Raw genomic sequence first — 14034 nt, forward strand, 5'->3', positions numbered from 1 at the left:
CTGGCAGATTTGGAACTAATGGCTGGAATGGCTCTCATGTTCTTGTATTTAGAGTTTTTTTGGTCAACTCATTCATTTACCAGACTTGTGGAAAATTTGCTTCCATTAATTGTGAAGTGCAGAGTTGTGGGGTTGGACAGCAGTTTTTACAATAGGCTTTAACGTGGTCCAGCTGCAGGCTAAAGGAGCAGGTTTGTGTGTTAGGCAGCACTTTTTTCACTGAAACATTCCCAAATTCCAGCCCAAATAGAAAAAGATGGATGGCTGTACTCCCTACCTGCTCTGTTTGCAGAATGCCTCTCAAATAAAGGCACACCTTCACTCACAAACAATCACAATTAAAATACAGCCCAAACCAGCCAGCACAGGACACTGATGTTTCCCCAGAACCCACTCCTTATTTAGGGTTTCAAATGGAACAAAAAATTGCTGACATTCAAATGGAGTTCATTTATTCCCCTCAAAATCTGTCCCTGTTTGTAAGGGCACGGGGATAACTGATCTTATCCCCCTACTCCACTTTTATCTTCAGACTCTCCCTCAGAATTTCCGTTTTATTCTCTCTTTTCCCCCCAAAAAAGGGATTTGGTCACCTTGGTATCAGACCCTAGGCTTGTATATATAAAATATCCAGTTGAAAACTGAGATCTGGCAATCTCAGATTCCATTATTTGAACAGTTTTGTCCTGGATTTTCCCTTCTTTTGCTTCTTCTACAGACTTTGCACTACATCAGAGTCACAGAAAAACTTCTTCCCCTTCTCCAATGACTGCAGTTCCCTCACCACTCCCTGAGCATCACAAGTCAGAGAGAAAAAGGCAAACTAGGGGAATTCTGGAATATTTCAGTTCCTTCTTCACAAATTACTGGCGCCAGGGAATTAAAAATGAAGAAAACAATAAGTAATGACACGTTTTCATGAGATTTTTGACCCAGAAGTCCAACCTTGGACTCTGTGCCATGCACATCTGTGTGTATCTTTAGGGAAGTGTTACTTTTACTTTTAAACCTCATAAACATTCAGTTTTCTACTGAAAATTATTTCTCCATTAAGCATTCTCACATTAAATATAGACTAGTCAAGGATTCGTTCCCTTGTGCCCCTGAGTTGGCTTTCTAAAACAGATGCTATTATGGCACTTAACTCTTCAAGAGTTTCACATATTTTATTAAATAGACAAAGGAATTTTAATTAAAAACATATTTCAAGTACACCTGAAAGTCCCTTTGCTTGTTTTACATTGTACTCCCGAGTCCCTCTGAGGGTTTCACCAGGAGATATATGAAGAATGTTTGGATTAAGTGGGAATTTGGTAATTCAGCAAGTCTCAGGGAGAAATCTGCACAACGGGAAAGTAAAAATTACAACTTCAAATGAGGTGTGAAAATGAAATCTTAATTATGCAGCTACTCCAGATCCTCTATGATCTGTACAACCACTGGGGTTTGGGGGTTTTTTTGGGTAGATGCTGTGTTAAGAAGTTGGCATCTTCTCCTCCTTGAGGAGGAGCTTGTATTTCAATGGCAGATGAAATAATTTCTGTGAATCATCTCAGGTTTGGAGGGATTTTAGTGCTTTAGGATCTTTTGGGATAAGCAGCTGTACCATAAAAGCACATTACTGCTTCTAGGAAAGGATGAGTTGTTTTGCATTTGAAGCAAAACCTTAATTGATGCACTGCTGACTTCCTCCAAAACTTCACTAATTCATACATTTTATGCAGCCAGCACTACCAACCAGTTGCTAATAATAATTAATCTGCATTTAGTTGTAGCCATAAGGAAATTTTTTATAAAAATCCAAATAATGACACCTCTAACGACCAATTAATTCCTTGCAAAGCGCGCTGAATACATTACACAGCAGAAATGTGTTTGGTAAGCAAGCACACTCTAAAAATAATGCCAGTTTGACACTTCTTGCTACTAAATATTAGCTTTAAAGGAGAACTAAGGGTGGGCAGAGCTCTCAACTTTTCTTCCCTTGCACAAAGACACTTGTCCAAGTGACAAAGTGAAAACCAAACTTGGTGTTCACTCTCCCTGTAGCTTTTACCACCAGGTAAATTCAGAGGATTCCTGGGAGCACATATTCCTGAAGGAAATTGCTTCCTGGGACGCCCTGGCATGACAGCCACAGTTCTATCACGGGAAAATAGTTGTGGAAAAACTCCTGGCACCTCTCTGAGGAGCAGGTATTCTAACAGATCAAGATAAAAAGCATGATTAAGATACAAATCTCCAGAAAATCACCAAGGGCTGCGACTCGACAGAATTGAGTGCATCGGTCGCGAGTCGCAGCCATCTCAGCGGGATCACAGGAACGTGGCTCAAATATTGCAAAAACCAGGGGGAAAAGTCACATTGCTGCTGTAACTTGAGGCTCTTTGCTCTGTTTTTGGCTGCAGGCACCATGGTGAGTAAGGAGCCCAGCAAATGCTTACTCACCGCCTCGGACAGCGACGTCGAGCCCGCAGCATCCCTGGCGCTGGAGATGAAATACGCGCTGGATCCCAACCGGCAGATCAAGAAACGGAACAAAGCCCTCCAGGTGAGGTTCAAGGATATCTGCGAGGCCCAGAACGAGCAGAGGGACAAGCAGCTCTCCACCTCCTCCACGCAGGACCCCGACAAGAGGGAGGCCAAGGCCATCTCCTACAAGACGGCCTACCGCAAGTACATGACGGTGCCCGCCCGCAGGTCCATCCCCAACGTCACCAAGAGCACAGGAGTCCAGACTTCCCCTGATCTCAAAAAGTGCTACCAGACCTTCCCTCTGGACAGGAAAAAAGGGAATATTCTGAAAAGCGCCTCGACCGTGGACACGTTACCGAGCGAGAACAACGGGTTCCTGGTGGAGGTGAAGGACAGGGAGGGCCAGGCCAGGAAGGCCGGCAGCCTGCAGACGGCCGAGTTCATCTCCCACATCTCCGAGCGCGCCGCGCACGACGACGGCGCCGAGGCCTGGAAAAGCAGCGATTTGCACAGTTCTCCCAAAGAGCCTCCTCTGCCCAACGTGGCCGAGCCCGGCGAGGAGGAGCCGGCGCGGCCGCCCGGCCGGGGCAGAGCGGCGGCGGCGCGGCTGGGGAGCGACGAGGCCGCCCAGCCCCTCCACGGCAGGGTGTTCAAAACCGAAGTGGCCGCCGTTTACCTGCCGGCCTCGCAGCCCGACCTGCCCGGCCTGGGCGACTGGGGGCTGAGCCCCGAGGAGGACGACAAGAGGACGGTGCAGCTGAACGGGGTGCAGCCCCCGGCCGGAGATGCCCGAGCGTGCGCGGCGCGGGCGCAGTGCCCGGCCCCCGAATGTAGTGACCAGAGCCTGCAGGTGAACGTGGCGCCCGCGGACGAGAGCCAGCCCTGCCGCACGGCCGTGGCCGTGAGCCAGGAGTGCCAACAAATCGTGCCTCACACCGAAGTTGTGGACTTGAAAGCGCAGCTTCAGATGATGGAGAACCTGATCAGCTCTAGTCAGGAGACCATCAAAGTGTTGTTGGGTGTTATACAGGAGCTAGAGAAGGGAGAAGCTCACAGGGAAGGGTGAGTAGAAGCTTTTTTAATGAGCATGAGCTGATTGAAATGTCTTTTCCACCTTGGGTTTGCCGATGCCGACGCGCCCCCGCCGCCACGCACGTGGCGCTCCTCACACGGAGTTGTGCTGCTTTGGAGAAACCTGCCAGCAGCATTCAGATTGCTATCTGCCAGTCCCAGGGTGTAATTAAGTAATTATTTAACGAAGGGCCCATAATACATCTTCTTGTGCCTTTTCTACGGAGCGCAGAACGAGCCGCTCTCCAAACAGGATTAGCGAGGATGTTTTCACATCAGCAACTTGCATTAGCCGTAATTCCTCACACGGCATGAAAAGCAGCAGCAAAACCTTAATTCTGTAAGAGACTTACCTTTTTAAGATTAAGGGATATTATTACAACTCCTAATATAATTCCCTTAATGGCATATGAATCTCGTCTGGTTTCCTTTCACCTGAATTTTTTGTGGTATTTCTTTCAGAAGGAAATTAAATAAAAACTCTGAATATCAAAGTCTTCTTTGGAGCTTTCACACAGCTCTAAACGCAACAAACCCAAGCAGAAAGACACAAAACTATGTTTATCCCCAACTTTCATTATTTAAATCAACCCCTAAGGCATTAAAAATACTGAAACTGTAACTAAGTACAACCTTTAGTCTTTACCTGGACAGTCCAACCCATCTTTTATCACCTTAACAAATATTTTCAGACTGACTCACCTTAGTTCCCTCATCTTTATTCAGTGAACATACCTCAAAATGTATGTGTGCTGTTTCTGTGTTTTGAAATACTTCTGTAATTAAATTACAATTTGCCAGAAGAGACTTTAAAATTAGGAAATCAGAACTTTAAAATTCAGAAACCAGCAGCTCGTGCTACTTTAAGAAGCACCTGCTTTTGTTTGAGTCAGAAAGGTACATCTTTAATTTAAATTTTTTTAGGAATGTAGAAATCATGTGAATCCTTAAACTCAAAATATTTGGCATTAAAAAGTCATTTTAGCTGGATCCTGCTGTCAACACAGCCCTTGTGTTTTTAGTTTATTTTACAGCTGGTTATATTGTTATTTATATCCTTATCAGTTATTTATATCAAGGACCTTATCAAGTCATGGATATTCAGACTGGGACGTTTCTTGGCCTACCTGAAAGCCACACAGGTTTCAATGATCTTAAAGATCTTCTCCAACTTACACAAATCTATAATTCAATTTTTTAAAAAAATATTATTCAGAAGAACTCCCCTGACTTTCTTAACTTAGAGAAACTGAAGGAGCTTTGGCAAGAAGTGCCAAGCTGCTTTTCAAATCACAAAATGCAGAAAACCATTTCATCATTCTAACTCATCACCTGCTCGTTGAGAACCCTGAGTGCACAAACACCCACATCACCCCAGAGTCACCTGCTATAAATACTCTGCTTCCTCCATACAATTACATATCCAGATTTTATCCCTTCCCAAAGATAGTACAGCCACAGGTGCAGCAAACCCAGACTTTCCATCTGACAGAGCAGAGCTGGTAATGCAGCCAGTGTTAGGAGTGTACCCTGCCCTTGGCACACAACAGATCTTGGCCAAACTATCCAGGATTGTCTTCAAACAATTCCTCTGCAGCTGTCAGCCTTACAAAGCTGTATTAGCCTAAAATGGTGACATTATCCATAAAGCCCAGTTTAGAATATCCTTACAGCCTGTTAGAACTCAGGCCTGTGCACTGGAGTTGAAAAGACTCCATCTGACCAAGAGGAGCCAGGTTATTAGCACTGCTTTCCCTTGGAGCCACCTCAGCTGCTCCTGCACAGGCTCCAGACATGGAGGGCATCGAGATGGCGAGGGGAGGAGAAGAAGGGAGATGCACACTTGTGTATTTTCCACTGCCTGCATTCCAGACCCCTCTGATTTTGTGGCTGTGGGATGATTTGGAAGGAGACTGCACAGCTTTGTGCTCGGGATCTCCGCAGTGATCGCTCTCTCCGAGCTGGGAGAACACTCTGTTCTCCTGCAAACACCAACACATCATTAACACCAAGCCTGTCTTTATCCCCAGCTCCCTCAAATTACACAACTCCTGCAATAATAGGCAGCCCCATCCTTTTATTAGAATAATTCTTGCCAATTGCTGCATTCATCCCACAACATCTTTGCCACAGACCCTGTGTAAACTATTACATATCTCCTCAGTGCCAGCATGCTGAGCTTTTTTTTCCTGCTATAACCAGGTTTTAGGTCAGTTTAGATAAAGAAATTAAAGCAGTTCTACTGTTTATTGTAGCATCCTCCATCTGCTAGAACAGTAAGAAATGTTTTGTATTTATGGAACTCACCTGCTTTTCTCATGTACATTAAATTCCTTAGAATAACACATTACAAGAAACAAATACAAATAACACACTGCTGGTAAAGGGAAAAAAAATATGAAGAAGAAAAAAAAAGGCACCAGAAGCAAAAAATCAAAGCCCCAACTGAATTTCTTAATCAGATTTTTCTGCCTTTAAGGAAATCAGTGTTCTTTAAGTGCTGTTGCAGTGCTGTGGGACTGGTGCTCAGTGGATTCATTTTCACTAATATGCTGTAGGTCCTGAACTGCTATTACTGCAATTCATCACTAAATGAGTCGATGCCAGCAGAATTGTAGCAGCATCTCTGAAGGCAGCAGTCTCATCCTTTGGGTGCCTATCATCTATGTGTGCTTTTGAAAATGTCAGTGCTCCATCATCTGCAATTAGCAACAACAGCCAGCACTCAACTCTGCTTGAAGGGAAGGGGAAAGCCACTCGAGCTAGAGGAGAAACACAAAAACTGTGAACCCCCTCCCAATATCAGAGGACATTAAAATTATTATGTGCATCATTATTTACTAAATCTTTGGCAAAATGGCTGTTCTACCTCTCTCTGTGGAAGCTTCTACAAAAAAAGCAAATTACATCCCAGCAAACATTGCTGGATGCCTTAAGTCATGCATGAAGGAAGTGCAGGGCTGCAGCTTCAATTAAGAGTCCCAGATCAGAGTTAAAAAAAACATTGAATATTACATGATGCAGGGTACAGCTTTACAACACAAACCCAGCTTTATGCTCTGGTTTTATTCTGATAAATTACCAGCAATCTCACTTTACAGACATACTGGTCCGTGTTCAGATGGAGAATTTAGGAAGCCAAATGTGTGGAGCATCACTAAGGCTGACAGGACTGCAAGTTAATAATTCTAAAACCTGGCTAATGAAGATCTGTGAAATATAGCACAAAAGATGAGCACATAATCAGAATTACTTTGCTGCTGGAGAACAGCAGTGACCTGCCCTTTAAATCCTTCCCATGCAAGGAACAGTAATCTGGGCCCTCCTCATTATACAACAAATCAGCAATTTTAATAAACAAAGTGCTCAATTTGCCACACAAAAACAAGTCACAGTATTTTGACTCTGCCAGGCCAAATGCTACACATTAGACAAGAGTTAAATGAACCTGTTTCAGAGCTCATTTATATTCCTCTATTAGTCAGCAGTGGTTCAGGAATTTAAAGAGCTCTCAACAAACTCCTTCGAAGAGGCTTTGAGAACACATTGTCATGGATGGAATTTAAATGTCACTGCACGTTTTTCAATGACTAAGGGATTTTTGTGCCTCACATTCTCATTTCTGAGCAGAAAACAAGCCCATACTGTGTGTCTGCATGGAGGTTTGCACCCAAGGGAAGGGCAGAGCAGGGAGCATCCTCACCCGAGTCCTGCCTGAGCTGCACTGCTCCTCAAGGTCACCCAAACCGAGCCTCCTGCTCAGCACTGATGGCAAATCAAAGCCAGGGAGCCAAAGCAATTATTGCCTGGGTTGTTTGCTCTGCTCCCTTTCAGGAGCCAGCCCAGCTTTCAGAGCAGAGCAAGGAGACAGAGCAAATCAAGGCAGGAACAAACTCTGCTGTCCATCCCCCCACCTCCCAAACTGGAGTTCCTGATTTCACACCTGGACAAAAGGAAGCTTAGAGGGTTTACAAAGAGCAGAGCCTCTGCAAGCACAGCCTTTGGGAGTGATGTGCCAGCTGCAGGAATGGCAGGACAGGGCTTGGTTTGGGATTTCCCCCCCTCACTGGTTTTGTTTTGCTTTTTTCCAATTATAGCCCTGGCAAAGGGAAGGCATAACAGGATCATTTCTAAGAGAAAACCTGGAAATGGAGGGAAACAATAGATAAGCTTAACTCCAAAAGACAGCTCACTAGAAATAAATACATGAAAAGCAGAAAGAATAGAGCAAATTGCATCTGGGATGCACAAATTGTGTCATATTCTGAGTGACTCCAGATTTTGGGACACTGTAAGAACAGCTTGGGAACAGCTGTGATGAGTGCCTTTATTTCCTGCTGTGACCTTTTCATATCCATCCATTCTGCCTGGAATCACCTCTGAAATGCTCACACTCATTTCATTATCCCTGAAACCATTTCCTAAAGTCTCCCCTCTCTTCTCTCACTGGAGCTGCTGTATTTTGGGGTGTGCATCATTTACAGATCATTCCCAAACACACACACCCCCAAACACCTCAGAAACTGGAACAATCCTTCCAGAGGCAGAGCCAGGAAATCTCCCTGGATGCATCTTCCTCAGTTAGGAAAAAGGAGCAATTTTTGCACAAATCAGAGCTTTGTGGATCTTGTGATCCTTGATGGAATGATGGTTGAGTGCTGCTCACTCAACCCAAAGCAGGAGCAGCACTAAGACACCAAAAATCCATTTCCCTGCCCTCACCATAAGAAATTTGATTTTCCAAGCTCTGAACCAGCCCTTCCCTGCTCCCCCAAGCACAGCTGGAGCACACACTGACACCTCACCACTGGAACTACCCCATTATATTCCAAAACTCCACAGAGGTTATTCCAATACCTGTTTCCCCCTTGACCCCTCTTATCTGAAATTCTCTAACACAAAACCATCCCAAACCAGCCAAACAATGACATTGGACTGATCACTGAAATATCCAGTATCACTGAAGGTAAAAAATCCAGCATCACCCAAGTTTTAAGCTCAAATTCCATTTTTTGAACCTCAAACTCCATTTTTTAACCTCACATACCATTTTTTTTCTGAATTAGCTCCCTAAACCCATCTGGAGTTGGATTCCAAAGGCAGGTACCAGGAGTATTTCAGAGCACAGTATACCAACCACGATGAGATTTATATTTTTTGATAGAATTTTTCATTAGAGTTGGACACATTTATTCTGGGGCTGATAATCCAAGTTTCAGATCAGATTGTCAGAGTGGATAAAAAGGGCAAAGTCTCACAGTTCACAGACATCCTGGAACATTAATGTGTAATAATTCAGAGTACCTGGGTACTGGAACATGGAAGATAGAGAGCTCTTAAATAACCCTGCTGTCAGAACCACTTTCTATCAATCTTTTGTGAGGAACAGAGGGGTGGGAGGCTTTCAGCAAAAAAGTGAGGGGAAAAAAAATGGAAAAGTCAACACTTAACAACAACCAGAATGTAGAATGAACATTAAAAAAAGGAATAACCTTTTTATCAGAGTTACTTGGTATTAATACTCTGTTTTCTCTCAAAAAATGCCACTAGGAACGTTCTGAATCTCAGAAAATAGAATTTGTTTTGCTAATGCAGTCCAGCTTTTTATCTGCATATAGTGTACAGGCACAATTCAATGGAAATGTATTTGAAATACTGAGAAAAATAATTTGATTTCTATCTGGTTGCTATTAACTGGACTTTAAAACCAAGAAGAAATGTCATTCCCCACCACACCTCCCTGCTCCAGCCTGGGATCAGCAGCTTCAAAGTGAAATGAAGGTTCAGGACTTTTCCAGCAGATTGGCTGCAGGGACACAAAGAGCAATAAAAGCAAATCCCCACAATTCAAATCTGGAAACACTGATGGAGTCTATTAATGAAAGACTAAAATAAAAGTGTAAGCAAACAGTGGTTTTGCTAAATATATCCATAGGAATTACCATGGATCAGAAGCTTCCCAAAGACACCAAGCTGCCCAAATCATACAAGTGCAAGGAGAGTTTTCCTGCTAAATCAGTCTTTTGTTAAAAACCAGCATGATTGAAGGTAAGGAATGATCAGTTTTTCACAATTAGGATAATCCTTTAATAACTGCAGTTTGGCTGTTGGCAGTATCAGAATGCAGAGCCACGAGCCTGTAAAAATGGGACCAAAAAGAGCTTTACAGTGTTAAATTTCTCACTGCTGTTCCTTCACCAGGAGATGAAACAACTGATTTCTAATTGACACCTCCTTCTGAGCCCCTGTGCTTGCACAAAGGTACAATTATCTCTTATCCTGACTGAGGAGAAATGGGAAAAAAAGAGGAAAAAGACTTGTCTGAAGACAGGGAAGCTTTGTTTTCAAACTGCAGGTTCCAGATTTGGGACAGGCTTAAAAAAGCTCCTGTGTACCCATTTAGGGAACTGAAGGTGACAGAGTAGGAGATGATGGAGACCTGAGCTGGATTCAGGCACCTGGGGGGTGGAATGAGATGATCTTTAAGGTCCCTCCCAACCCACACATCCAGGGATCTGTGACCTGAGGAAAACTGAAGTGAGGAGTTCCCAGGCATGGATGTGTCCATCCTCCTGATCCCACCTCTGCCTCACTCTGTTCTCACTCACACCTGAATAAAACTGAGGTGTCCACACTCTCCCACAGCCCTTCCAGGTTTTGCTTTGAGCTATGCCAGAACAGAGGAATTTTGAAGATGCATGGATGCCATGGAACCCTTTTTTCCGTGTTATACAGTAGAGAGTAAAATACTTAAGTGAAACTGGGACAATTCCAATTTTTGTGATGCTCTCTTGTGATGGTTTTGTGATGGTTTTTATGTGTCATGGAGGGAATCAGTGCTCCAGGTCAACCAAGAAGGAAAACTTCCATTCCAAGAGAGGCTGGAAATCCCTCCAAACATTCCCAACTGTGTCTGGATTCATTTTCCTAAACAGGATCCCCACCTTGTGACCAGCCCAGAGCCCTGAGTGCCACATCCAGGCCTCCCTGGAACACCAGGCACTGGCTCCAACAAACACCAGGAGCAATGGCCAGCACTGCTCCTCCCCTTTTAATTTTATGCTACTGCACAATGTTTGGAATTCTAAACAAGTCTGGCTGAGGCAGTTATTATTTGAAGCCAGTGTAGGCTTAGAGATATAATGCATGAAGGGTATTTGAGCTTGCACTGAAATCTTAATCACAGCAAAATGATGAAATAATGCCAGAGGTTTTGGTTTCTCCCAGAAACAATTCCTGGGAGCAGCCTCCATGCAGAAGCCCAAGGCAAGCAGAATGCCAGGTGTTGTTTCAGTGGTAGGAATTCCTCAGCTCAGGGTGGGACAGCAGGAGCTGTGAGGGCACAAGGATTTAACACATCCCAAAAGGTACACACACAAAACTAAATATAAAATTCCATGGGTTTGGGTGTGTAAGAGCAGTGGGAAGTGGGAAGAGGAGCACTGGAAGCTGCTGGAAGGGATTGGGGATGCAGCAGATCTGATGATGAGCTGCTGGCTCAGGAGGCTCTGGGCATGCAGGTAATGACCCCAAATCCAGTCCTGAATCCTCCATCAGGGGGAAACCAGAGCAGAGAGATTTGGGATGAAGGGGGAAGGGCCAGAGCTCATCCCAGGCTCACTACAGAAATCCTGCTGGAAGTGCCTGGCCTAGGAATTACAGAGCAGCAGTGCAGCTGCTGCCTCACCAGAGCAAATTCCCTGAATTGTTATTAACACCATGAGCTGACATTTTGATTATCCTCCTGATTTTTCTGATGAGACAACAAAGGTACAAATATTCAGGAGAGATGTTTGGCCTTGCACACACCTAATTTCTGTGAGGTTATGTGATTTCACTTGGAATTTTAATTCTCTTCATTCTCACTGTGTTTTTTTTTTAATAACTCAACAGTCCTATTAAAGTATGTATTTATTTTTAAAAAACTCACTCCCTGACTAACCTGAGTATAATACAAAATGTATTTACAGGGTGAAAGCACTTGAATTGCTGTTGTGGGAGTCGTGCCATACACCCACAGTGCAAATACCTCAAAAAGCAAATTAGTCATCTGCTTCCAACTGTCAGGATGCAGCAAAAGACAAACCACTGTCTTGGAAAGAGCCTGGAAAATCTCACAGTTGAGTTTCTGTACATGGCAAAGGATTTTTATCAAATCAATAATATCAGCCCTGAGATAAAAAGAGAGAGAAGAGTGTTCAGTGGGGGAATGTAAGGTTAGATGGGTTTGGAGCAGCCTGGGATTGTGGAAGTTCTCCCTGTCCAGGGCAGAGGGTGCAGTGGGATGAGATTTGGAGAGAGGAAAACTGTTTTCATTAAGATTTAGTTAATCCTTGGCTAGAAAACCACCCAGGAGCACAAAGCTGGGATCATTTAGACCTGTGTGACCTCTGAGTGCTCCCAGAGGAAAACAAAACAGAGGGAAACAGGAAAAACACACAACACAACCACAGAAAATAGAAAAACTGTTAGGAGGAAAACCAGAAATAACCCAAGCACACCAGACCCTGAAACTCATGGAACAAATCCATGTTTGCATCAGGCAGAGCCCCAAGGTAATTCAAGCACAACATCCATCCTGATTTTTTTACCATCTCTAAATGCAAACTGCTAATTGGTAATTAGCAACTTCAGGAAAACACAGCAGCAAAAAGGTTAAGACAATTTTTCTACTTTGAAATTGGCTTTTCAGAACACCTTTATAGGAGCCAAAGGCTGGCCCAAGGTGGCTTAGACCTGCTCAGACCTGGTTTTTGGGGCAGAATCTGAAGTCCTTAAAGTTTTTCATCCACTACAAACCTCCTTTTGCTGATACAAATGTATTTGTATGAGTTTCCCACTGAAGTAAAGTGGTAAATCTTTCCTAGGGCAGAATAAACCTCTAGGGCTAAGCAGGATTTATTTTAACCTAAAATAAGATGCAAAAGATATACAAGAGATTTTTCTGCATTTCACGTGAAAAATGACTTACTCAAGTTGTAAGGACAACTAAAGCTCTCGTGACAAAGTGGAGTCATTTTATTGTGCCAAAAGGCAGATCATGCTCATCACAGCAATCCCAATTTTCTCCTGAGGCACAGTTACTGGAATTATCAGTTCTGTAACACTTTAGAGTGGGAAACAAAGATTTGGAGAAGTTCTCCATCCAACTGTTGATTTTTAAAGCATTTTTCTGTAGAGATGGGCAACACTGGGAACAACCTGTTCTGTGCAAAGTGTTCCCATGGCAGGGGTGGAACTGGGTGGGTCTCAAGATCCTTTCCAAACCAAAGCACTCTGGGTTTAATCAGCTGTGTTATGGACTCCCCAGCAGCTCTAGGAAATAATAAAACAACTCCAATTAACACAAAGACTTGAGGAGAAGCAGGGCCTGCACTTCCTCTGAGCAAGGCCAGAACTGTCACTTCAAACACACTTCAAAGGATCCCTGCCTGCTTAAGATCATTTGTTTCATTATATTTAAATAACAAACATCAACCAAAACAAATATTCTTGAAGTCTGTTCGTCCTCCTTGCTGGTGATAAAAAGTGTGAGGAGCACCAGGATCCTCCTGCTCTGTACCCATCACATTCACTTGTGGAAAATCCTGCCATTAAGGGCACTCAAGTAATATCAAGTATTTCCTGACTCCCAGCAGAGAAGGGAGGACATCCAGATTTAACAGATCAATCCTTCTAAATCACTTTTAGTGTTTTTTTTTTTTGTTTTTAATAGATGCCCATTTAAAAAAAAATCAGCATACACAGATCTAAGCTTCCCTCTCCCAGCTCAATGGGGTCTCTCTAACTTATACAAGCAAAAAAAAATATTCAAATGTAAAGATTTTGATGCTAAAGTTGGTATTTTTTGTACAAAAAAAAAGCCTCCAGGTGCACAAATTCTGTGTTTCACAGGGATTTAAAGTGTAATCCCCTTAGGCTGCTCTGGAAACTGCAGCCTATTCTTAGTTCCTGCCAGTCCATGTCAGCAAAATCGTTGTTCTTCATTGTGATATTTTAACACCTGGAAGTGTTAATTGAGGTTAAGCTCAGGTTGTACCCAGAATGCTAAAAAAAAAAATAAATTCAACCCTATCAGAAAGTAAAAGTCTGCTGAAAATAATATGGATCTCCTTTCCAAGGGGAGGTGCAGACAGAGAAACTGAATTCTCTCCATCCATCCTTGCTCCAGGACCTTCAGGGCCAGGTTGGACAGAGCCTGGAGCAGCCTGGGACAATGGGAGGAGTCCCTGCCCAGGGAATTTGATGGGATTTGAGGTCCCTTCCAACCCAAACCAATCTGGGATTCTGGGATTCCATGACCTGCCCAAGCTCTGCACATCCACATGGAAACAGAAAATACAGGGGCTGAGGTACAAAGGAGCAAAAGCTCCTCCTCAGAAGAGATCAAAACACATCACTCCAAAAGAATCTGAAACTCCAGCAAAAATCCTGGGATCTACACCAGGTCAAAGCCAACTTTCCTTTCTCTAAAAAGAGGTGACAGAT

General features: G+C 43.6%; 2 protein-coding genes across 3 annotated transcripts in view; one reads left to right on the forward strand and one right to left on the reverse strand.

Moving 5' to 3' along the window:
* Window positions 1-14034, reverse strand: part of DOCK1 (dedicator of cytokinesis 1) — a 246904-nt gene that overhangs the window by 139837 nt on the left and 93033 nt on the right. The gene's annotated exons all lie outside the window — the stretch shown is intronic.
* INSYN2A (inhibitory synaptic factor 2A) overlaps window positions 1-14034 on the forward strand; it is a 38818-nt gene that overhangs the window by 9740 nt on the left and 15044 nt on the right. Inside the window, exon 2 of the mRNA XM_033065522.2 lies at window positions 2409-3537. Within this exon, the coding sequence (XP_032921413.1) occupies window positions 2414-3537 (1124 nt within the window). The 5' untranslated portion in view covers window positions 2409-2413. The remainder of the gene's footprint in view (window positions 1-2408; window positions 3538-14034) is intronic.

The sequence above is a fragment of the Catharus ustulatus genome, chromosome 8 (genome assembly GCF_009819885.2).
Source record: "Catharus ustulatus isolate bCatUst1 chromosome 8, bCatUst1.pri.v2, whole genome shotgun sequence".
Taxonomy (NCBI): domain Eukaryota; kingdom Metazoa; phylum Chordata; class Aves; order Passeriformes; family Turdidae; genus Catharus; species Catharus ustulatus.